We start from the raw sequence: 26,908 nt of genomic DNA on the forward strand, positions 1-26,908 counted from the left end.
GTTTTCCATGGATTTATAATCCTTTTGGAGAGCCAGGAAATGTGTGTAATAATTAAACACAAAGTGCTTGGTTGCATGGTGGTAAGTACGATAAAATTATTGAATATAGCAGTATGTGCAGCAATAATCAGGGAAAACATCATGCACAAACTATCACTAGATGTTGGGTTCGAAGATTGTAGTGGTTTGGCCATAGAGAAAGGGGCTCAGTATTTCAAGAAAGGACTAGGATTGCTGTGGAAGGAGAGTGGAAAAAAACGGATACTCCTCATCATTTTCTTGTTCAGTTACGGGGCAAGGTCCATTTCCTGTAGTATAGCCCTTTGCATCTTATGATAATCATGCGATGTAGACAATATTAGCTCCATTTTATAGACGAGTTGCCCAGTTAGTTTAGTTTGGGTTTGGTTTATCTTGATTCTTAGAGGCACACTGTAGCAGAGATCTAGCTTGTAGTTATTAGGATATAGGGTCTGTGAATTACACTTAAATATTCAACTTCCCCCTTAATTTTAACCAGTTCAACTTTCTCTTAACTCTGAATAATTCAAAATTACTTCAAAATATGTAAGTACATACTTTGAAGACTTTAAAATAAGCATACACATCAGCGTGATTGTGTCTTTATGTTCCTTATAAAGTCAGAATACTTCAACATCTAATCTAGTGGAATAAGGAAAGATGCATATTAAACTCAACCCATTCAACTCCACAAATTCTATTATGCTTCTTTACATAATTTTAAAACTTTTAAAAATCTGACTTTTGCCTTTGGTAACACTAAGATACTGTAAAGTTAGTGAGAACATTAATTTATCCATGCAAGCATGCATGTTTCTACATGCCCCTTTGATTTCTAGCTCTTCCACATTTTCAAACACAGACATTCAAATGCCAAACCAAGATCTTTCAGCAAAAATAAGAATTAATTTTCCTGATGTCATACTCTCAGTCTCTGTTGAAGACCAATAATTCTGAGTACAAACCCAGAATTCTGAATCATTTTCTAAAATGTGCCTATAAATCTTAAATTACATTAAACCACAATCCTTTACTCTCAAGAAGATACATTTTTAGTCTTTCTGTTCTGTCCACATCTTTGTCAAACCTAATTTCTTCCTGTTTTCAAGATTCAGTTCAAATGCTCTGTCTCCATGATTCATTCTTCTAGCTGTTTTCCTTCAATTGTACAACATTTATGAAGAATCTAGTCTATGTCAGGCCCAGGGCTAGTTGTTAAGAAGATGACCATGAAGTCGGACTTTCATGACATTTTATCTGTATTCACTCTTTTTTTTTTTTTTTTTAAGATTTATTTGAGAGACCGAATGCAGAGTGAAAGGAAGACAGAGAGTAGGGGGAGGGGCAGATCCCTCGACATCAGGATCATGACCTAAGATGAAGGCAGATGCTTAACCAGCTGAGCCATCCAGGCATCCCTGTATTCACGCTTATAAAGAAGAAGCCCTCTCATCAAATATAAAAAGCTTATGGTAGACTGTCTTCAAATGCATTTTAATCTAAAAATCTCCAAAAAGTACACTTTACCCACCATTTAAAAAAATTAGACCCAAGCCTCTTTTTTCTTTCAACAAGATTCTGCCAATTGTTTATCAATGTGTCACTTTTCACATATAAATCAACTCTAAATGTATAGGTCATAAATTTAAATTCCTCTACTTTAAAAATTTGAAGTGTAAAATTTGTTTTAGTATCTCTTATTTTTATAATCTTTCACAATTAGCCCATCCCTAAATATATGACATCATATAATGTCTAATATATCATGAAAATAGTACTTTGACATTCATAAACATATTGAGGCAGAACAAAAACTCTGGGTAAATATTAAATTTAGAAGAATTACAGGGACATGTCATAGAGCAATCCGTGAGCTTCAAGCATTCAAGTTGCCAAGGACAAGAGGGAATAGAAAAAGTAGCTCTGACTGCATGTGGTGCATAAACAATGAATTTTGGAACACTGAAAAATAAATTTAATTTAATTTAAAAAAGAAAAAGTAGCTCTGAAGACTAGTTTGAAGTGACTTCAATGAGAGTAAAAAGTTCCTCTATAGTTTTAGAATTATTAGAATAACTAAAATAACTAGATTTTAAGCTTCTTGACAGTGAGATCAATGCCTCTTGTAATTTTGAACCTAGTATCCCTCAGTAAAATGTTCTGTTTACATATGTGCTCAGGAAATACCAAATGAATAACAAACAAAGTAACTAAGTGAATTTGTAACACACTGTACACATGACCCTATACAAGTACACAGCGCTTTGAATTAGTCATTTTTATATACTTTAATCTCATTTAATTATTAGAGAGATTCTGCATGGTTGACTAAAGAGCATATCTTAATCCTTCTTTACAGGAATGGAAGCTGTGGCTCAGATAGGCTAGAAACTTGCCCAAGTCCATGCAGCCTGCAGAGACAGTGCCAGAGCGCAGGTTATCGGACTTCTCGTCCAGAATTCACCCAACTGAATGCACTAGTAATGCACCAGAAAGATGCATTATTCACATGAAAGCTACAATCTGAAGTGCTAACTGCAACTTCCTAATATATATTACGACCATACAGAGAATTCTAGTAGAGATGGTATTCATGTTTAGACATGAAATTGCAATGTTAGGGCTATGGGTCTTAAAGAGAGCCTGATCTAGTCTTGCTAAGATCTATTATATTCACCTCAGCCACAAAAAGGAATCCTGAGGGACTGAATGTGGATTGAAAGGTTAGATACAACATTAAATGACTATCATATCTGGAGCTGCAGACAGATCAGATTTTTCTGGTTGCAAAGTTCATGACTGGTACTCACGTGGGTCAAAAACTGAACATAAAAGACAAGGAAAATCAAATAAAACCAAACGGCATTTCACTCAGCCTTAAACCAGCATAACTATGGAAATACCAGACTGGCTGATGTGTTAGCAATGGCTCTCCAAGAAAACTCCAGTTCTCAATAGCGCAAGGCTGACAGCTAGCTTCTGCAAACACCTCTCCCACCAGCCTCTGTCTGGGAGGCACAGAGCATTGTAGGCATGGGGGCAAGCATCCCCACCGCCAGAAAGAGTGGTGGGTGGAGATAAGTAAGTCGCTAAATTAAACCCCCGGAGCAGTCACAATTAAGAACTACAATAGTTCTTAAACGAGATAATGACTACTGGTACTTTCAAATTATATTCCAAACATATACTAAGGTATTTTAAGAATTTGAGATTATTTTAGGGTAATGGTTTCTTTATTCAGGGGGGATAAAAAAAAATCTAAGGATGACATGCTATTGAAGCATGTATGCATTAATGTGTTCTGATGTATTAAAAAGTATGGATTGCTGTGTGAGATATTTCATTAGTCTTGTCACATAGAATTTCACGTAAAAATACTTAAAATCCAGTTAGATCCAGCTCATTGTCAGTCCATTGGACTATGGGCTCCCCAAGGGCAAGGACCATGCCTAATTTATCATCTTGAACCCTATTAATGGTGCTGGGAACATAGGAGGTCCTGATTAAATAACCAATACACGGAACTTAGCTGACCTCAAAGAGAGACACTAACCAGACAGAGCTAACAAGGAGCAACCTCTTGGTAGAGGTTAGCAGCATCACACAGATGTACATGGCCAGAATGTACAGTCTCAACTGAGTCTGAATGCCAGCTCTTCCACTTACTACCTGGGTGACCTCTTTAAGTTACTTATCCTTTCTGAGCCTCAATTTTTCCATTCATAAAATGGCTTTATTAATGTATCCACTGCATTTGGTAATTGGCAGTTAAATAACACTGGTATTAGAAATCAATTATTTCAATAGCCCCCCCCAAAAAATGTCTTTTTAGATTTAAAAAAAATTTTCCCAAAAAATTGAGGTACAGTTTCTATACAGGTTTGAACATTCTGGGCCAATTCAAAACAAAACAAAACAGTAAAGAAACCACCTTTCTAGGCAATATGTCTTGAGTGGGTTTCCCCACTAATTTCCATGAATCCCTCATCTACATTGAGTTTCTGACTGTTCCTAGTGTTAGTGAAACCCACTAGAAAAGAGCATTTAAGAAAAAAGGAAGCTAACATATGGGGGGGGGGGGCTGTCTGGTGACCTTTAACCTTTTTCTTTTCATCCATTATGACTGGATGAGCTATGCTACTGCGAAACTAAAGCAGCACTGTTGAAGTTGCCTTTGGCAAATTCTACTAGCATTTTTTTGGCAAGTGCCCCAGAGGCATGCTGGTCTCAATTTACACTGATTTCTAAAGTAAATTTTAACTACGAAATTAGTTTTCCTTTTTCTATCCCCTACCATTCTCAAAAAGTAACCTTCAAAGGAATTCTACAGAGCAGAATGTTTAAGAACCTGGGATATGTGGCCTTTTCAATCTGATTTCAAATCCCCTATTTCTCTTACTGGCTGAGGGCTTGGACTAGTTACTTAACTTCCTTGAGTTACAGGTTTCCTCTCTCTGAAAGCATGGAAGTAATCAGAGCTACTTGGAGGTTTTTATGGAGATTAAAAGAGAAATCTCACAAAAATTGCCATGGGCAATTTGTTGTACATAGTATGTTTTCAATAAATAAATCATGTTATTAATTATCACACTGGATAGCTGTGATGTCTTAAAATAAACAGCAATTATCCCAAGAGAAATGTTCAGTGAGGATACTAGCTGTTAAGAAGAAATAAGTTTCTGTTTTTCTGAGTCCCACACAGAATGGAGACGAGCACTACAGCTGACTTCACCATTTTTCTTGCATCCGCACTTAAGAGTGAAGAGACTGCATGGAACGTTTTGAAATGAAAAGGTAATTCTTTTGAAATATGTTTCTAAATTTCTACATGCATTTTAACTTCAAAATGTTTCCTGTCCTACATTCCCTATCTAGAAGTTTAACTTTCAATCCCCAACAAAGTGAAAACACTGAACTTAATCCTCTCAGCCCTCTTGCAAACTCCCAGCAACTCCAAGATGGTCAAACACGCAGGTCTCTTACTGACTTCAGGTGAAAATACATTAATCCTAGGCAACAGCCAAATTCCATTTTCCTGGGTCTTTCAGTGAGTATAACTTTCATTATCCTTTCATTTCTACATTTAGCCTTGATCTTTTAATAGCAGGTTCCCCCCAAGAGTAGCCAAAATAAAAAAAAAAAAAAAAAAATTCAGAATTTTGCCTTTTGTGTTGCTTCAACAATACCCTTATTTTTTGATCAGCTTATCATCCTCATTAAGTCCTGATGACAAAATCTGATCACAGGGACCCAGGCAGGAGTGAGGGAGAACTTGAGTCACACTCCCAGCCTTGCTCCATGTGGAGCTGAGATCAATGATTTTTTTTTTTTTTTTAATGTTTCAGTTTCTTTACTGGCACTGAGATTTTATATACCTTTAAGCCTTGCCTTCAAGCCATGACTTTGGAACTTCAGATCTAAAGGGAGCCTTAGGGGTAATTGTTAAAATAATGACAATGATGCTTTGGATCTGTGCTGCACTCCCACGAGTTACAAAGCATTTCCACATCCATTATCTCATTTGATTCTCCCCACACCTCTCTGAGGAAGGACTCCTGATAAAGCCATGCACTCCTTCCTGACAGCAACTGGAGCACAAAGGGATAAAAGGATTTGATCACAGGCATGAAGCAAGTAAGAGGCAAGCCTGCAAATGGAACCTGGGTTTTAAGGTTCTTATTCTCATTTTTTCTGTCCCCACTTCATGATATTCCAACTAATAAGGTACAGGTATAACCACTCTCAGCAATGCTAAGCCACATGTGACTTGCTCCTCAGCACTGACTGCAACATCTTCTAGCCAACATAGAAGTAGAAATTGCTCATCTGGTCAACTCAGTATTCTCTCCCTCTTCATTTTTTTTTTTTTTTTTTTCATTTTATTTTACTTCAGGATCTGAGAAAAAGGAAAGGACCTGTCTAAATTTTGTGTTAAAGAACTTTACAGAGAGGCTTGAGAGAGGGCTGTTGCAATGCAATCTGGAAACTCATTATCAGATGCTTCATTTCCTGCAAAACTAGTTAGGAGAGCTTACACTAGTCATTTCACTTCCTTGGGCTTTATTATTATTTTTTAATCTGGGAAATAAAGGCCCTCAACTAGGCAAGTCTGAAGTCTCTTTGACTTGCAAGTTTTTGTCTTTATTACATAACTGCTGCATTGAGTATTGTTAGTAGTATAGAATAGAAAAGTAATTAATTGCTCTGACACATCTAGCAATTGTGTGTGTGTGTTAGAGACCCCGAGCTGGTCATGGTCAATCAACAAGTCAACTTAATACCCTTTCCTCAAATTCTTCCAAAGTCACTTTATGGGACAGCTATTAAAAGAGTGTTCCCACACACACATCTGCCTTTTTTGAACAAATTTCAGGTTTCTTCTCCCTTTTTCATCTAAATGTAAGGTTACAAAGCAAGCAGAATCAGTTACTATCTTCTATGAACTTTCAATCAATTATAAATCACTCTTCTTTTCTCAGAGTCATTAAATATGCCCGAAATCTACTGTGTCTGTGTGTGTGTGTGTTTTAATTTCAAGGGTTAGGGAAAGGAATGAGAAAGAAAGGAAAATACAATTACTTATGATCACACTGCTATCTATTTCCATAGTTATTCACAATTTCCTAAGCATTTTCAGATATTCATAGTAACTCCGGTAGGGTAATTGTAAAATTCTTCCATTTTACGGGTAGAGTGAGGTCTGAGAGGTTAAATGACTTGCCCAGATGTATACACCTTTTTATAAGATCCCCTAAGACTTAAGGCCAGCTTGTCTCACCCCTAGCCAAGTATTCTTTCTTTCAAATTTTACCAGAAGTCATGTCTTACTAATATACTACACATGTAATTTTATCCAAAATTTTGAGTCATACATAGATAATTCTTCTAGTAATAGAAAATATTTTAGTTAGCCTTGTTCAAGATGCTTCTGTTATTTACTCATTCTTATCTTTTAAAAGAAAACTGACTATACTTGATATATTCCATTACCAACACTCTAAATTGTGCCATTGACTTGAACGACACAATGTATTAGATTGTTATGGTCTTCTAGTGGCATGAAGTCTCTTGAAAACATCTGCGCTTTATTGTGTACTACACACACACACACACACACACACATATCTGTTCATGTGAATAGCCTTTTACCTTGATGAAAAGAAAGTCACCGTTGCCTACAAATAAGACCCAACAAAAATGCTACGGCTTAGTCTCGGAGCACACGTTCAACTCCTGGCTCTGCCCCTTATCAGCTACATGATCATGGAAATAAAAATGCTATCTACCTTTTAAAGTTGTTGCAGGTTTATAGAAATAAATCTTGTAAAATAATTAACATTGTGGCTGGTATACATAAAATGTCCAAGAAAACCTGACTTCAGCATCTCGTTATCATCCTCATCTTCACCACCACCACCGTCACCAACAGCTCATCGTTATCAACACCACTTACCTGTGTACAGATTAACAGGAGCAGATTTTTAGGACCAAAGTATCTCCTACTCCTAACTTACTCAGCTTCAGCCAGTAGAATGAAAATTCCTTTTTATATTAGCTTAGTCTTATATAGGCAAGTGGCCAGGAGGGAACAGTAGATTGGGGACACAGATGTCTGTTGATTAGTTCTAATTCTACTAATAACTAGCCATGCAAAAATATTTGAAATTATTGGTAACCATATACTTCATGTACTTCACTTATAAAACAGAGAGATGGAATTAATTTTAAGAATGTTTCATTGAGGAAAGGGTTAAAATTACATCTTATTTGTTAAGATTAAAAGAAAGGGTTTAAACTTTACTGGAAACTATACTCTTTTCTTACACAAGACTATTAGAGACATTTTTTTTTTTTCTCATGAATAAGTAACAGCAATCAAGATAGCCTGACCTTTTCATTATTTTGTGGCTTGCTTTATTAAATCATGTTCAATTACTTCCTCCTAGTGACAAGAGGATGATGCTGGTTTATTGTTTCTTATAAGTTACACTGCCTAATATCTGTAAAATTCAATTTAGTATGGGACCAATATTTACAAATTGTTTTTCAGTGTAATTAATAAAGCTGTCTCAGAAGTATATCAGGGAAAATCTTGCCCACCTTTATAAAATGTGACAGTTGCTATCACCCTCCAATCATTTTCATGTTAATATTGTGTCTTTTCATCTGCTCCTTCTGAAGCCACTTTCACATAAATAGGAAATCATGGCTATAGGTCATTGACAAAGCAAGCAAGCTTGACCCGAAACAGTCGCTTTTAAAAAGAATAATTCTCAGAGTCAGAGACATTTTAATGACTGGTTTCTGTTTTCTTTGAGAGTAAGTCATTCCTTTCTCTTACTAGTGGTGTTTTTTCCTGACCTGTTATCTCAAGCTACACTTACTTATTTGGCCAAGTAGATGGGCCATGTACACCATAAAGGATTATATTAATGGTAAGCTTTGATTATGATTTTGAAGTTCCAAATACTTGTATCTCTTCCTACCAAGTCCATCCCTACAAAGGCCTTTCCCAGTGGCCCTTCGTGTAAGAGAAGCATGCATCCCACCCCATGGGCAACAGGCTTCTCTATGTGGTTTGCTTTGGCAAATGGAATGTGAGCCAAATGAGTTATGCCTCTTTCAGCCATGAGAATACCATGCCATGGAATGCAATACAAATTTTATTGAGTTTTAAGCCACTGATATTTAAGAGCTCTTTACCACCATAGCACAGCCCAGCTTAAACTGACCAATATAGCCTGATTCTGCCATAGTTGTATGCAACTATCTTTAGGCAGACAGAGGAGAGCTGGATAGATAGCTAGACAGCAAGGTAGACAGAAGCCACTACCCTAAAGAGAAAACAAATTACATACGAGATAAAGAAATATGGCCAGGAGCAAGTCTTTCTGCAAACACAAATTCAAAAACAGCCCTGGCATTTGAGTCACCGCTACACTAGAAAATGAGTGTGTCCGGACACATGAGTGTCTGTTAAGTGACTTACTCCATGATCTTGGACAAGACCTTTACCCTCTCTAGATACTCTTCTACAAGACTGGTTGTACATGATCATCTTACCTGGAAAATGAGCATCCCATTATAGAAATACTGTGAAAAGTCAATGAGACGATTCATATATAAGGAGTTTTCAAATGCTAGTATGTCATATTATTGTTGTAGAGGTGTTAGATCAGTACTATTTTAATGGACTGCCAATTCTCAGCACTATCCATGAGCTAAATTTATATAATTAATCTATTAAAATAAAATAATAAACTGAGGTCATACTAGGCACTCTTGATTACAAATGTTCTTTCTATTTGAGGATACAGAGTGTGTATCCTTTCTCCTTTCTGAAAGCCATGTCAAAGCCACTGTCCTATCTTTGCCCTCTCCTAATTTCTCATTTAGTATAAACGGGGTTAGCATCCACCCTCGTTCCTCACACCCACCATGGGCCTATTTTTCCCATGCCAGATTCATTTTCTCAGACCTTAATTAACTAACCAACCATCTCTATGGCAACACTCTGGGCCTCTTGCCCCCACAGTTGCCACTGAAGTTCTCTATACATGACAGATAAAATAGATCTGTTAATTTCTAAATTTTATAAGATAAGGTAACGTGAGGAAGTTTCTGTTGGGAACTTGTGGGGACATAGGAAACCTAAATGCCCACCAGAAGTTTCCTTTATAACCAATTTGCCAGGTATCAGGAAACATAGCACAGCATTTTAGAGGTGAAAGGAGCTTCAAATTCAATCTAGTCTTTTTTTTTTTTCTTTTTTGAGACAAAGCAATCAAGTGTCAAGTCCAAATATGACTTGTCCAAGGTCATTCAACGATATGGTAGCATAACCACAAAGGGAACTCTTACATAGGAATCGGTTTTTGCTCTATCACCAGCTGTCTCACCTCATCAAAGAAAATAAAGAGCGGAGCTTTATTGCAGAGCAAGAATTGTATCAATCTTCAGAGAAGTACACCAGGGAAAGTGTCGACTGGCTACGTGAGACTAATAAGTAAAGTACAAGAAAATTGCAACCAAGCTTTCGCATGCTTATATGTGAGCAGGAAAAGACAAATACCAACAAGGCTAGCTGCACAGATGTCTGCAGATATAACTTCACAATTTTAAGTTTTTTGAAAATCCATCTCCCATGAAAGTGGATCATAGAGATAAACTGAATAAACTTAAAATCAATTGGCCTTGCATATGCTAGATATTTATGGCAAATAAACCCAGTTGTAGAACGTAAAAATGCAAGTGAAGCATAGGTTGGCCTCGTTCTGGCACTTCCCTGCAACTCATTATCTGTTTTCAAACAAAACCTCAATTGTTTGTTTTTCAAACAAACCTTGTCGAGTAATATTCACATTCATTGCTTTTTGCTTATAAAAAAGTAAAAAAATAAATACATTCATTTCCACACATACATATGTGCTCTCATTCAGGGATTATCTCTTATTTTCCCCAATTTTCTGCAAAGATATAGGTGTACTTGGTTTTTCAAAATAAGGAAACAGTAATTCACAAAGAAAGACATAGAGTGCCCCCCCCCAATAAAACAGGAAGTGGTAGCGACTTCGGTAAACTGGAGATTATGTGCCTCACCTATTCAGAAATATCGTAATTCAGATTTTTTTTTATTATTAAGATTTTATTTATTTATTTGGCAGAGAAAGATCACGGAGAGGCAGACAGAGACCCTGATTTGGGGCTCAATCTCAGGACCCTGAGATCATGACCTGAGCCAAAGTCAGAGGCTTAACTCACTGAGCCACCCAGGCACCCCCCCGTAATTCAGATTTACCCAATCATTTTCAAATACGAATGAAGACCCAGAAGTTCAAGTTGTAAAGATATTTAAGATTTGCATATGGAAATTTTCAATTGTTCAGTACTGACTAAAATACATAGAATTAAACTCATCCATGTCTAATGACCCATGCTCTACTGGCTACCAAGTTACAACACTGACTTCACCTCTTCAGAGTAATTTCCCTATAAGTAAAATTACAATTGAGCTTGATCTTCAAGATTTAGCCCTGAAATTTTATTTTTCTCTCCATCTATTTTCACTCTCAGGCACTGATACTGGTAATAAGAAATTACCAGCTGAGAAAATGTAAATGTAATCCTTAGGTGGTTTTAATTCATATCCATGATTGCATTGTCTCTTTAACAAGGAGCTATTACACAGCTCATGAATTACACACTGGCTCTTACATTACATAGCTTTTCACCACTTAGTGCTCAAAAGCGAGGTGCATGGTGCTGTAAGTCATGTGAGTATAAGCATACGAGAAGTCATGTTTGGGAACTATTCCAATAAACTCAGTTGTCTCAGCTAAAGCAATGTAACTTACTGTACTTCAGTGTTCTTACAGAGCTGAGAGAGAAGCATTTACGGGCAATACAATTAGGTTTGTGATGGGGATGGGAGAACAACTGTAATTTAATTTTAAGAAATACTAATTTTTTTAGTATTTCTTTTTGTCATTCTGAGAGATAACACATAACAAGGAGAAGTTAATTTAGGGGTAGACAAATTGGAAGACAAATATGAAAAATTAAACATTTATGATGTGACTCATATGCTAATGAGGAGCACTGTCAATTTCTTAAGCAGCAAAGATATCCATATATAAAAGTAAACAAAAACTAATGAAGTCATATCTGACCTATTTGTCAATTCTCTTTTCCTTGGGCTTTTCTGCCCTTTTGGAATGGACTAGTAACACTAGCTGTTCTTGATTTTTTTCTAAATGAGTTAGATTATATGAGATACAGGTAAGAATGGTAAACAAATTCTGGTCAGCTCCAGCTCATATACCCAGCAAATTCTTTTCTGGGCTGTAATGCACAGCAATGTGCTGTGACCTTCATAATAACTTTATTTGGTGGGGGGGGGGAGGAAAGTTAAATAATTAAAAGAAATCATTTTCCTCATTGCTGTTTGTTTCCCTTTTCAGTCTCTGACAAGCTTAAATTTGCATATCTGCCACACTGAATAGCATTATTTTCTGAAAATGCAAAAACAAGGTGAAGAAATTATTCAATTGCATCAAAGTGAAAGGAACTGCCAATGAGTTTGTGTTTAGAGCATGATGTCTGTTGACTCAGTCTCTATTATCTCACTTTTTTTTATTTTTTAAAAATTATTTGATGTTTTACATTTATTTGGGGCAGCAGCTTTACAGGAAGACTCCATTAGTCATATCAGTCACACGGATGAACGTGTCTTTTAAATACAGCAAAATAGGATTTTCAATTGAATTAGGAAATACCAAAGACTTGGATAAAAATTCACATCTTGACCTGGTTAGTTTTGATAGACTGTCAAAATAAGGTATTAATCTCCAAAATTACTGTAAATAGTAGTCACGCTAACCTTTTATTTGGTTTTCTTTCTGATGAGAGTTTTCTGTGAGGAACTAATTTATGCCAATGCACTGGATCTGACAGTTTCTTAATTAAGGCCATATTTGGAGGGTGACCGATAGGTCCACTTAGCAAGTGAATAGTATTATCTCATAGGCAGTAAGTATGTTTTTGAAAAAGGAAAGGGATATCATTGTTAAATTGTTTTTCACTTGTTATTACTACATATAATTGCTATTCCTACATGTTAACATTTTGTTGATGCATGTATAGGGTTATATTAAGTGATACTACTTCATTGCATTGTGTAATATTATTTATTATGAAGCTTAAGAATGAACTTTTACTTTTAATTAATTCATTTCTTTACCTAATATGTTTATGAGAAGCAATAGGGTATAAATTTGGTATTTGGATAAACAACTCTACTTTATTGACTATCCTTGAATAAATTACTTAGCCCCTCTAAACTTAAGTTGCTTCATCTGTCAAATAGCAAAAGAATGTATTTCTCATAGACTTGTTGTGAGAAATAAAATGAGATCATGCATGTTGCACAGACCCTAGAAAGTCATAAAACCCAGTGTCCCTTCCTAGCACACAACTGAGCTACATTTCCCAGTCTCATTTTATCTCCATGGGAGCATACAACATTTTTGCCAATGGAATATAAGCAGAAACAAAGCATGTCACCTTAAAGCCAAACAATTTTCCTTACATTTCATATGACTTCTCTATGCAATCACTCTGTGTCTCTAGCCCTATCTCCCCACTAAGTAATGTCAGAGCAACTTTGGAATTTAAAATTCTGATGTGGGATTTTTATTTTATTTTATTTTATTTTTAAAAATTTTATTTATTTATTTGACAGACAGAGATCACAAGTAGGCAGAGAGGCAGGCAGAGAGAGAGAGAGGGAGGGGGAAGCAGGCTCCCTGCTGAGCAGAGAGCCTAATGCAGGGCTCCACCCCAGGACCCTGGGATCATGACCTGAGCTGAAGGCAAGGCTTTAACCCACTGAGCCACCCAGGCACTCCTGATGTGGAATTTTTAAATGTAATATATAAATATTCTAGTACCACAACTGAAAGAAAAACACATAAAATCTTGGGTTAACATTACATATAACATCATGTATCACTAAAAACAAATATATGGGTGGGATTATCATTCCCCTTAAAATTAAAAATCTAAAGGAGTTTGTTTTTGCATTTGACTTGCTTTGGAAACATACTGAAAACCTGATGAAGGAAAACATTACCAAGAATGCCACTCCTACATTAGGGCATCCGTAGTGTACCTGTGGTTACATCAGAGGTTCTGGACAGGTCTAAGAACAAGGACTTCAAAGAAGCATCTATTCAAGTGCATTCATTTTATAAACAAGGAACTTTCATTCCAGAGAAGGCAAATGACTTCCCCATGACTACTCCTGGCCAAGCACTCTTATGTTGTTCCTACATTTTCTTCTCTTGAAACCAAACTTAATTTTTTTTCTGAATTGAATTTTAAAAATAAAATAAAAATCAATTACTGTAAAGTCATCCACTGATTTATTTAAAGACACTGCATTGCTTTAAGTAGTTTGGAAATTTATTGATGAAAATGAGCTCACAACTTACTTACTTACTGTGACTCCAAAGTCACAGGAGACTGTGGGATGAGTGCCCAGTTGCTTACTTCTCTCCTCACACCTAGTTTCCTTAGTATTTTTTGTTTCACCCTCTTCGTGAAAAAAAAAAAAATTACTGTTAGCTTGTATCTTTTTAAAAAATTATTATTTTCTTTTTTCTTGCCCTTAAAAGAGTTCACCTCCATGATGAGGAAGGTTTTAAAGTGTCTCCCTGGTTTCCCAAAGACATCTAAATTAAAACACAGCCTAGAAGGTAGGAGCTATTTCTTTTTTCTATTTGGAGAGTTATTTGACCAGTACCTATACACAGATATACATAGAGAAAGTTGGAGTTGAGCTTGGTATCAAATAAGGAATATAGGATACAAAACCATGAATTGGTACAATGTACCCAGAAAACCTCAAGGAGGTAAGGAGTACAGTGAGAGAACCATGGACAAGGTTTAAAGATACAAGGTAGATTACAAATACTTTAGAAATGAAGCAATGAGCATGGACTTGATCCCACAGACCTAGTATTTCTAAAACAGCAGTCTGCCCAGTACTATTGGAAATTAAGGCAAATTCAGTGGCATGTGGACTTTTTATTTTAATATTTGTGTATTTCTTATAATAAAAATCAGAAAAATATAAATAGCATATGGAATCCTAGCCTAAAAGATAAGTTAAAAACAAAAAAAGTAAATAATTTTTAATGTTCACAGGTTTTCCAAAAACTTATGGGGATATTTAATTAAACACTGATATTTACACTCCAAAAGAAAATATGGAAGCTTTACAAGTATCCTGACAGAAGAAGAATGTGATCTATTCTTTTCGATGCAGGATGATGGCATTGGATCATAGGCACCCCCTACAAAATTTACTTGCCACTTTTCTAGCCCATATTTCAGGATGAGAACATGAAGCAACAAAGTTCCTGTACTAAAAATCATGTAGATAATTTGGTGAACTGGCAATGGCAACATGATCAGAAAGAACAATCTTCTACTTGAGGGTAAACTATGAGTAATGGGAATATATGTAATAGAATTCTGCATTGCTTATTAAATTGAGAGAAATTTTACAGTTCTAGCAATATAATTATCACAAGCAATCAATTCTATAATTGCTACTAATCAACAACTTCAAGCAAGCCACCATTCTAATGTCATGGATACAAATATGATTAAAACAAGGCTTCTGTTATGAAATTTGTGATTTATTGTAATGAGGGAGCAGAAATAAAAAAAAAATGCCTAAGCAACACAAGGCAGAAATTATGTTTTTATAAGGTGGGTGAAAATGCTCTGAGGGAGAATTAATAAAATGGTGATAATGATAATTATTATTATTAATAATAATGCTTTCCAATTACAGAGTCCTTTCTATGTGACAGGTAAAATTTAAGTATTTTTAATGGAGTATTTTACTTAGTCCTCAGAGCAACCCTGCAATACTGGTGACATTGAACTTAGATATATCAAATAAATACAAGCCAAAATTCAAACTCGAGCAGCCTGACTCCAAGAGTACACATAATTGAAAAATTGCTCCAAATTATTTCAGTGGTAAGGTAAGTAATGACCTTTTACTTGTTAAGGCTTTTAAGCCTTAAAATCATAAAGAAGGTCGGGATGAGTTGAGAAGCCATTCAAAAGAGAAAGACTAGGATTGGCTTGTTACATTCAGGAAAACAGGTGGAGTGGTTCTGTCACCAGGTGGGAAATTATGGAAAACAAAGCTGGAAAGTTCCTGAGGTCAGGTGTTTGCATTTTAGGAACAATGTGGTAACTGACCTAATAAATTCTTGAAACATGGTGAAACCTGTATGCTCAGAAGACCCACGGGGCCACAGTGGGAACAAAATAGTGTAATAATTAAGAGCACAAGCCTAGGAACAAGGCATGTGAACCTACAGCCCAGCTTTGGTAACTGATCCCTGCAGTAAATGAGCCTCCAGAAGTCTGTTTCCTCATCCACAATGACACATTGGGTATTGACGTGTAGTAAACAGGACCAGGGCTACAAGAATTCAAGTCGGTTGTTTAGATAAAAGGTTTGCTACAGTGTGTGTAGTTAGTGATCAGTAAGCACTAGCCTTTATGATTAATGTGTAAAATCAGACTGTGGAAGAGAGAGACTGACAGCAGGCATATAACCTTAATAGGCTACCAGCACAGTCCAGATGAGAACAGACAAAATCCTCAACTAGGACAGAGGCAACGGCAAGTGAAAAGAGGACAGTTACGCAAGATGCTTCAGAGGCATGAGCGCCTTTGTGATTCATTAGAGGTGGGAGGTAGAGACATGACTCTGAGTGTTCGTGCCTGGCTTACCGGGACAATGATGGTGCTATTCCCAGATACTGACCAATTATAAAGACACGATGGTTTGGAGGAAAAATCATGGATCCAGAATTTGTTTGGATATTGACTATGACCTAAAGGTATTCTTCAAGTCTTATCAACGTACCCTCAAGGCAATAATTTTCTCAAATATGATACAGATATGACTAGTGGTAAACAAGGTGGTTCAGGGGTTGGATGCAAAGATTGTCAAACAGCACTGATTTACATGGTGAGAAGATTCTTCCCTGTGAAATTATCATTCTACTCTTCTGTTTACATTAGTGAGCTGTTTTGCTTTGGTGGCAGCTGCCTTTCCCATTTCTCTTAATACCTTTCACTCTTTTTCATTATATTCCATCTGCAGAGCACAAATATATGCATTTAAAATTTAAGAACATTTGTTTGCTTTTCATTATATTTTTATATCAACTTCTATTGTGTCAGATGCTTCTGCTTTTCTAATTATGGTCCTAAGATAAGGAAGTAGCAGTAGAGTCACCACTTGGATATAACAAAAGTCCTAAGAGGTAGGCTTAAATGAATGAAAGTTAGAAATCCCTGCAGTGAGAAAGACAACTATCATATGATCTCCCTGATATGAGGAAGTGGTGATGCAACATGGGGGCTTAAGTGGGTACGAGAAGAATCAATGAAACAAGATGGGATTGGGAGGGAGACAAACCATAAATGACTCTTAATCTCACAAAACAAACTGAGGGTTGCTGGGGGGAGGGGGTTTGGGAGAAGGGGGTGGGATTCTGGACCTTGGGGAGGGTATGTGCTTTGGTGAGTGCTGTGAAGTGTGTAAACCTGGTGATTCACAGACCTGTACCCCTGGGGATAAAAATATATGTTTATAAAAAATAAAAAATTATTAAAAAAAAAAAAAAAAGAAAAAGAAATCCTTGCAGTAATCCAGGTCAGATTTTAGGCAATAGTCTCACTCAGTTTTGACCAAGGCTTTTTAAAAGGTTACACATTTACTGTAAGTCTAGGAGAAAAATCCCATTGTAATAAGACTAAGATTTAAAAGGAGTATAAATTTGATCTTCTGATAATTTCCCAAGAAAGCTGTTTTAGTTTCTTCCTAGTAGATAATAACTAGTTATGGAGCTCTGCTTTGAAGGTAAGAATGCCATCAGAAATTAAACAAAAGGTCATGGAGAAACTCCTCCCAGTTATTACAAAACCAACTATCCCAAGAATCACGCTTCCTCTTACTTAGCATTGGTGTTAAGTTTCCATTCAGTCCTTTCTTTTCACAGATACAATTAAAATGGTACTACACACACACAAAAATTTAAAAACAAACAAAACAAAACAAAAAAAAAAACCAGCAAGAGCAGGGAGTGCCAAGAAGATGAACAGAGAGGCTAACCACCATATTAAAATTCACAAAGAATTGATGCAATCAATTAAAAGATGCTACTCAATATCAAATCTGTTATCAGTGAAGTTTTGCTTTGATTTCCTCGGAAGATTAATAGCTTCACGACACCTTGGCAATTTTTCTTGCCATGCTTTAAGTAAGTAAATCATTTTCTTCTGGAAATACCGCTTAATAGACAGTAAATATTCTAGATCATTCTCAGTATGAGTTATTGGGGAGGGAATGACTTTAAGTCCTGTAATATAAAGCCAACCCATCCCTCACTGCCATTTGATTTTATTGCCCCTCAGGGCTCAAATGTCTAAAAAGACCAGCTAGTCATCAATTTTGGGGTTCTGTTTAGGGTGCTGGAATAATTACAAAAATATGAATATACCACACAATTTAATGCCCAATTTCTCTTTCTGGAAGCATACAGACTTAGAGATTATTTTTACACATGTTCTTCCTTTCACAGATGGAAAACCAGTTCTAAGGCAATCCTGCATCTTTTTTGGGGACCAAATAAAAGACTGTTCTAGTACTTGATGTTCAGGATTTGCAGTGAATAAGGGAACAGAAGGCCACTTTTCAAAAATATACTCAAGCATTTCTTTGACCTTCTTTTACATTCATTTTGCAAATTAAGATAGCTGAGAAACCCTCAGTGTTAGGATCAGATAGGTCTGATTTGAAGGATGATCTTAAATTTCTATTTTTGTGTTTTAATTTGCTTCTCTATGTACAGTAGACCAAGGCCTTATTCTAAATCAGTCAATATAAAAATACATCCTATGAATTTCAGGGGAAAAAATCAGGTATGTGCAAATAAGTCAACAGAAAACAGCTCAACTCATAGAAATACATCATCAAAATACATGTCTTGATAGTAATGTTTATGTTTGAAACAGGGACATAATTAGATTCACGTAATTTTAAAAGCGGTAGCTGAAATAATCTGTATGGAGGGTTTTGCAGAGGGTTTATACTGGCCACCCAGGACACAGATCAGGTTTGGAAATATGTTTAAGTTACACCACATGGGGTTGTTGTTGTTTTTTTAATCAATTCAATTAATACTATTAAAAATCATGATATTTGATATAAAAATAAAGATTTTTAGCTTCTTGGGTGCCTGGGTGGCTCAGTTGGTTAGGCCACTGCCTTCAGCTTAGGTCATCATCCTGGAGTCCTAGGATGGAGTACCACATCAGGCTCCCTGCTCAGCAGGAGGTCTGCTTCTCTCTCTGACTTTACCCCCCTCAATAAATAAAAACTAAAAAAAAAAAATTTTTTTTAGCTTCTTTTAAGAAATCTGAAGTCCTTACCACATTAGGTCCCATGCATCTAAGAATTATAATTAATACTAATAAAAGCTACTATTTATTGAATGCTCACGAAGTGCCAGGTATCATTCTAAGCATTTTCTTTTTTTTTTTTTTTTTTCACCTTCATACACATAGTATGCCTGAGATACAGGTCTTTTTGTCCACATTAGTTATCTGGGAGTGTTGATCCCTGAGAAATACAGTAATTTTCTCAATATGTATAGGTGGTAACTGATAGAATTGGTATTTGAAACAAGGCCTGTACCATTTCCATGAGGTAGGCAATTCAAAATATTAAATTACTGAATGGTGAATCAGTCCATATCCATTATGATCACATTTCTGTATTTGTAGAAAGCTCATTTTCCCTGTGTGATTACTTTAAATGCTGCTATTTCAATATACCATGAAACCTATTTCCTAAAAGAAACATTACACCTACATCTCATAAATATTTTCTGTTTTTAAAATAATTGCCACTAATTTTTGCTTAAGGAAATTACACAAATAATGTCCTAATCCAATTTTAATCCATTTTGCTTCAAATTGGTAGAATCCATTTATATTTATCTATTATGCTAAAATACCAATTATAATTTTCTCTGGTAAATTAAAACACTTCACTTAATTTTATGCATATCATTTGTAGACAGGTATTCAAAAGCCTTCTGAATTATATATATCCCAGAATTTTAACTCTGGAAGGGGTCACTTAAAATTCAAGCGCATCTTACCAGAAGTTGTCTTCACTACTTCAGTGGTATTTCTCAGTCCAACAAATGAAAATTGATAAAGCCTCCAAGATCTTGTGTCACCCACTTCAACAGAACTACGCTTCCATTGGTAGACAATTTCTTCACGTGGATAGCCATCTGCCATGAGATGGGAAAGCACACATTTAAAATTATTTATAAATGAACATATGTAGCAACCACCTTCCATGAACAAGAGACTGAAGTAGGTATGAGAGAGACTGAGTTATTAGAAGATCTTGAACTGAAGAGCGTCACAACAGAAGAAATAAATACAATGACATCTTCTCCCAACAGAAGTTTAAAAACAATGAGGTCAAAATTATCCTTGAAAGTCACTTAATTTGCATAGAAGTTATACTAGACATGGTTTTATGTATGCTAAATGCATACTCTACATTGTCTAGGGCAAGACATAAAAAGTAGCCAGTCTAAAAGCAACAGTACATATGCAAGATATTATTTCATGATGAAGGGGAGTTAACAGGGCAAAGTATTGAGAGTCATGCAGAAATAGAAAATAATTAGAGAGAAGCAGATTCAAATGCCTCTCCAAGGCATGCACTTGGAGTGGAAGGTGCCTGGGAAAAATCACCTGAACTACTTATGTTATTCTCCCTTTCTCAGTTTGTTAGGACTTCATTTTAATATATGCAGAAATTTTACTTACTACAATTAAGACTAGTATAGTAAGTAGAAATGCCCAGAGGAAGATACCCCTGAGCACTATGTAGAGTCTGAAGAAGTCAATCATGTTCAGCCAAGAGAACAGAAAGCCTTCATGAAAGAGGTATTATACTGACAATGTAGTGATTATCAGTACCATTTGCTGGCCATAATACTCTAAAAAAGTCTTCATTTTTCCCCCTAAATTATTTGTTTCCTTATGAGGATCATGGTAGTCCTTATTTCATGAACTGATGGTCAATGTATATTTGTGAATAAATATTATTAAGTTAATTGTAGAATAAACTCAAATATGGGTACAAAGCTGGCTCAGTCAGTAGAGCATGTGACTCTTGATCTTGAGATTGTAAATTCAAGCCCTACATTGTGGGTAGAGATTGTTTAAAAATAAAATCTTTAAAAAAAATAAGCTCAAGTAAAAATAGTTCGATGATAGATAGATAGACAGACAAAACTAAACACCATCTCAACTATGTATCTACTAATAATGCTATATAAACCTAAGTCTTAATCATGGAGGCTGATTGACTACTTGGAATAAAATCCCTATGTGTCTTCCTTTTCTTTTCTTTTGGTCCAAGTAGTTGTGTTACATGTTTATTAACAAAGGTGAAAGAAAAAAAGAAATCATAATCTCCAGATTGGCATGGAGCAGGAGTAGGGGGGCAGAATGTGCTGAAAACTAAGAAAAAGAATGATGATGCTAGGGAACTTCCTATGGAGAACATGTTTGGTGATTTAACTTTTTTGAGAGCAACAAATAAACTAAGTTGTGTTTGGTTTTAGAAGACGTTTGTCCATCAGTGACCTAACAACACAGAAATCACCAGTTCTTAAATTTTAGCAGACTCAGAAATGGAGTAGTCCCAGCTGGAAATTAAAAGAAAGCTTAGGAAAGATTTTACTTAAAAATATTCTATTCTTGGATAAAGTAAAACATATGAAATAAGATTTATAATGGGAACTTTTGTAAACAGAAATGATATACATTGATATTTTTCCTCTAGTTCATTCTGGAATTGATGTAATGATGAACAGATGATTGTTTCTCTCATCATTGTTTTTTTAAGTATAGTTATTATGACTTACTTGGCTCTTAAGAGTCTGTTATGCCTTGCTTGAGAAATTCTATTTATAGAAATATAAACTTAAAACTCATAATCAGTTTTTCATTCTGCCTAGTATGCAGGGTTGGCTGATCAAAAATAAGGAAGAGGTGAGGAACCTAACATGAGTGCTGAACAAACAGTGAGGCACACACCTGGGGGAAACTAAAGCTTGGCTTTGGTTCAGGAAGGAAATATCTACAAAAGTTACTAAAGCTTAATTTGCTTCAAAATCATCATGGATCATCGTGGTATATAGTCTATTATCTGGTAATAATAATAATTAATAAAAATAATAGAGCTTTTTACTAAATCTTATTGTGTGTAAGGTAGCACACCAAGCATTTTACATATATTACAAAGCAAAATTGTGGAGAGGCAGGTCTTGTCATCTCTATCTGAGAATGTGGACTCACTACAAGATTTAGTAATTTGTTCAAGTCCACAGCAATTGAGTGGGGATTTGAACTAGACAAATAAGACACCAAAAATTGGTCTTTTACTCACTGGTAAATAATTTGTTCTAGATATTGCTTGAACTCCAGATGGGGAAGGTAAGTTTCAATTTTGCTATCTTTAACAGGTATACCGAAATTGAAATGAACAAATGACACTAGTGATTCTATGTACCTCCTGATGTGTAAAGGAGAAAATAAGTAGCAAACATTTTGCTACTCTCTTTTCCTACATCCATGGGGGTACTGTGCGGTGGGGGGAGGTGAATAGGGGCAGGGAATAAGGATGTAAAATCCACTTTATACCTTTCCATTGTGGCCAGGCCTGGTTTTACAACCCTTCTTGAAAAATGTCTTCAGGCAGCCACTGTGAATTTTTAAACATTTATGCACTAGAGAAACCTACTTGTAATTTCTGATAAAATAGATCCTTTTTGCAGGAATCACTCTAATATAGATAAACTGATATTATGATGAAAGTAACTGTCAAAATCTTCAAAGTCAACAAAGTTGCTTGATTCTGCATTCTCTGAGTCTCCCAATTAGTTGGCACTGCAATTAGAAAACTGTTGGTGAGAGAGGATACAGAATACAGAATGAGATTACTTACAGCTGGAGAACTCCAAGGGGCAGGAATGTTCATCCATCGGAAAATTGTGTAACTGCAGTTGGCATTCTGCATCAATTGTCAACCTAAATAGAAAGATACGAAGCCAAAATAGAAATCCTTTAGACATAGTTTTAAGAATATACATTAGTAAAATTTTAATGACTATTCATTTTTGTTCCTGGAGAAAACATCTCATATTCTTACTTATAACACAAGATGATTCTCCCTGAAGAAACCCACAAAGTCCAGAAGGAAATTACTTAAGGCTTAATGTAGACCATTTTCACAGACCAAGCAATAGGATCTCATGGATGGCAATTGCATTTTTTTCAAAATTTATGATCATGTAATTTTCTTGGCATATTAATTGCACACATGAGATCATTTGGTGAGTATATTTAACTTAATAGAACAGTTTTAAGAACTTGACTATATGTGACTTAAAATACTTCTATTTCCACAATAGAGTATTATGCATTCTTATAATGGAACACTATGAAGCCATAAATAGGATGTTATGGAGTAAAAGAATATTTAATGGCAAAGAAGAAATGTTAAATACACATACACAGGCATATTAGAAAAATGTTTGCCAGTGAATCTCAATTAGTTTGCATCTGGGTGCTTATTAAAGATACAGATTTTCTAGATCTCAGTATTGGCTGGGACTCTAGGAGGGAGAAATTTAATGGAGTTCCAGATGTTTTGACCATCTTTGGAGAAGTATAAAAATATTCTAAAATTATAATGGTGATGGGCCAATGATTTTTTAAGATTTCTTATTTGTTAGCTATATACCTTATAGGTATTAATCTTGAGATAGAAAAGTATCTTATAAACATTTATTTTAGAAGATTTTACAATTCAGCATAATTTTTAATGGGAGAGATGTCATTTTCCTATGGTATAATAAAACAATCACTGATCTTAAATATAAGTGATAATATTGAGTATTTAATCATCTATGTGGTACGGTACGATAAATTGTTATCTAATTTAATCAAGTGTTATTATGACTTTATTGTACTTGAACTTACTTAAAGTCACAAAGGTAACAGTACAATTGAGTTTGAACTCAAGATTATTTGTCTCCAAAGCCAAAGGTTTTAATCAGTGTCACTCAATAATTACACACTCTTCCAAAGAAAAGGTTAGTTCTATTCATAAGTGAAATTATAATTAAATATTTTATTTTTTCAAATTAAACTGGAACTATTAAATTGAAAATAATTTAAAGAGATTGCATATACAAAGACAGATACACAATATTATCTCTGTACACACAACTATTCATAACTTATTATAGATTAGCAAGAAGAATAAAATCTTCACTCTGTATAGGTTTGCAACTCATTTAAACTTTAAGTCTCATGAGTGGCATTTTTGAGGTGGTTTCTCTAATTAAATATTATGTAGAGATTCTACAAATTAATAGAGATGAAAACATGAGTGTAGTTATGAGAACAATCAAGGAACTTGGGATAGTGTGAGTGACTTAATATTTCAAAAGCAAGACTGGCTCTGATTTATCAAACTTTGATTTCCACTAGCTTCTAATTTCAGTCATTACCTTATCTCTCACAGTTAATGAAACCCATGATGAATACAAACTATAGGCCATGAATTTCTTTTGTAATTATGGCCATTTTTCCTAGTTACTGGCATAACTCTGATAAAGGTTTTGGAGCCATTTGAAAGTATATACCACAAGAGTTTTTAAAAGAAATCATTTTGAAGCTAGAAGTTCCAGGATACTAAGATCTAGAAGAATCATATTATCCATAATTTTTACTGAGAATATATATAAATAATTTCAATATCTGTTGCATGTACTATATATCAGGCTGCATGTAAAGTAGTTTATATACCGGCCCATTTGGTCCTTTTAATAATACTGTAAGAATCACTATCTCTATTTGATTTTATTTTTTATAGATATTAAATGAAAAGAGTTTGCTCAGACTCTCTTGGGTGGGGGCATGAACCATGGGGTTGGTGGGTGCCTCCTTTCCAATAATCTCCATCGATGCCTACCTAATTTCTTTAAATAAAGATGTAACCGAGTAAAAACATCAAACTTACTAATAAAACTCTGAGATACATCTAGCACCAAGATCCCTGCAACCAGATAGCTGCCCCTAAGTCCTCTACATACAAATTCTTGAAAGTTGCCCTAATTCGTGTAGATAGTAAGATACAGGTCTAAGAACCAAAGCCAGATTTGTCTGGTTCTTAAGACTTTGTACTTATCTACTATGTTGTTTAATAATATACTCTCACCCATGAGAATCCTCAACATCAAAATATTTTAAATGCATGTAAGTATTATTAAGTGCTAAGATAATGGCATACAGTAAGTAGAAAATCTCCCAACTGTTACCAATCATTTAAGCCCATAAAATAAAAGATAACTTCCTTCAAATTATCCCTAAAATGTCTATTCCCAAAATAGCCAGTAAATTAAGTCAAATGGCCTATCAATGTAGTGCAGAATGGGTGCTGGGAGATAGAAATCATTGTACTTGCTATTGTGCAGCTAAAAGAAAAGGAGGTACAGGAGACCTCCACACTGAAATTTCTCCTTTAGCAATGGTTTCCTTGGAAACAGAGACATTTCCAAGCTTAACAACCAGTGGTCCCAAGGATAACTGACTGTGTTTTCATTTCCTTATTTTAAAGTAGCAGGAGACACATGCAAAAACCAACGCTGGTGCAAAAATCAGGTAACCTTATAAAGGCAATTGAAATTTCATGTCCCTGTGAAAAAGGAGAGTTCTCACATCAGTCACAGAAAATAAAGTTCTACCTATGGCTTTGAAAAAGCTCATTGTTAAGAGAAAGAAAAACTAATTTTGTACGATCACATACTATTTTGATCACACATGCCCACCCTGATGTAGGTTTGAAATTGCTTTCATTATTCTTGTTTTAAGGGCATGTAGTTGATCTTTGGTTTATTCCCAGAGAACAAAACTTGCCTTTATCAAAAGCATACCTTAAGGTGTAGAGCACCCGACCATCGTTCCAAATTCTCAGCATCCTATTAGGGGTGGTTATCCAGTGTGCATCAGCCTTTTTGGAGTTTCTGAAGAAAGTGTCTGGAATCCAGATTTTCCCTACCATGTTGCTATTCAATCTGAGGACTTTAATGGTGCTGTTAAATTTCAGACGTCTGTCATACCATGTTTGAGCAAAAAATATGTCAATTGTGTATTCCTGTTTTTATTTTAAAAAGGGGGGGGAAATAGAACATTTTTAACACAATTGTATTATTGTTTTACAGAGCATTTGTTTCTATTTATCATTTGTATTCTCACTGCCAACACAAAGCAAAGCTACTTTAGTTTTGAACAATCCAAAAGAAAGCGAAAACTTTGCAAAGGAGACACACCCACCTTTTCTACACAAATTGATATTTTTATGAAAAAATAGACCCATTTAGATGATTCTAGCAAAAGGCCATAGTTGTGATAGCACCATTTGCATTCAGTGTCTCTAGAGCAGTTTCTCCTGTTACTTTGGGCCAGCTCATTCTCTGTTGTGGGGGCTGTGTTGTATACTGTAGAATGCTTAGTAGCATTCTTAGCTTCTACCCACTAGATGCCAGTAGCACCAACACCACCACCACCAAGCCCTGGCACATTGTGACAGCTAAATATGTCTCCAGACATTGCCACACATATCTCTAGGGAAACAATCACCCAGGTTCAGAATTCACTGCTAAAATGTGAACAAAGTCCTGAACTGGAGCTCTGGAGGCTCCGTTGTGTCATAATAAAATTGGGATCTTGAAGAACCTGTCTTGTTGGGATGCCTGCATGGCTCAGTAAGTTAAGGGTCTGTCTTTGGCTCAGGTCATGATCCCAGGGTCCTGCGATCAAGCCCCTCATCGGACTCCTTGCTCAGCAGGAAGCCTGCTTCTCCCTCTGCCTGCTGTTCCCCCTGCTTGAGTTCTCTCTCTCTCTAACAATAGAATTTTTTTAAATTTTTTAAAAAAAGGACCTGTCTGGTTAGGTAGTATGAAGATGGATAAGAAGGAGAATGCACATCAAATAGTGTGTGCTGTGTCTGGCAGATAGCAAACACCAACTGTAAGGTAAGTTTTCAAAATTTGTTACTATTATAGTTTTCCTTTTCTCCAAATAAGAGGAAATGAACCCATTAAAAAATAATCTTTAATACTGTACTAACTGCATCACAAAGCACATTCACAAAGTGCTGTGATGAGAAATGACTTTGTAATGATAA

General features: G+C 35.5%; 1 protein-coding gene across 2 annotated transcripts in view; it reads right to left on the reverse strand.

Moving 5' to 3' along the window:
- The window catches only part of GABRG2 (gamma-aminobutyric acid type A receptor subunit gamma2), a 105,176-nt gene that overhangs the window by 46,357 nt on the left and 31,911 nt on the right, over positions 1–26,908 (reverse strand). For both annotated transcript variants that reach the window (XM_082724353.1, XM_082724352.1), the window contains exons 4-6: positions 25,656–25,876; positions 22,661–22,743; positions 19,785–19,922 (exon numbers count right to left, since the gene is read on the reverse strand). In XM_082724353.1, the coding sequence (XP_082580479.1) occupies positions 19,785–19,922; positions 22,661–22,743; positions 25,656–25,876 (442 nt within the window). The remainder of the gene's footprint in view (positions 1–19,784; positions 19,923–22,660; positions 22,744–25,655; positions 25,877–26,908) is intronic.

This window comes from Mustela nivalis (genome assembly GCF_964662115.1).
Source record: "Mustela nivalis genome assembly, chromosome: 3".
In the NCBI taxonomy this organism is placed as follows: domain Eukaryota; kingdom Metazoa; phylum Chordata; class Mammalia; order Carnivora; family Mustelidae; genus Mustela; species Mustela nivalis.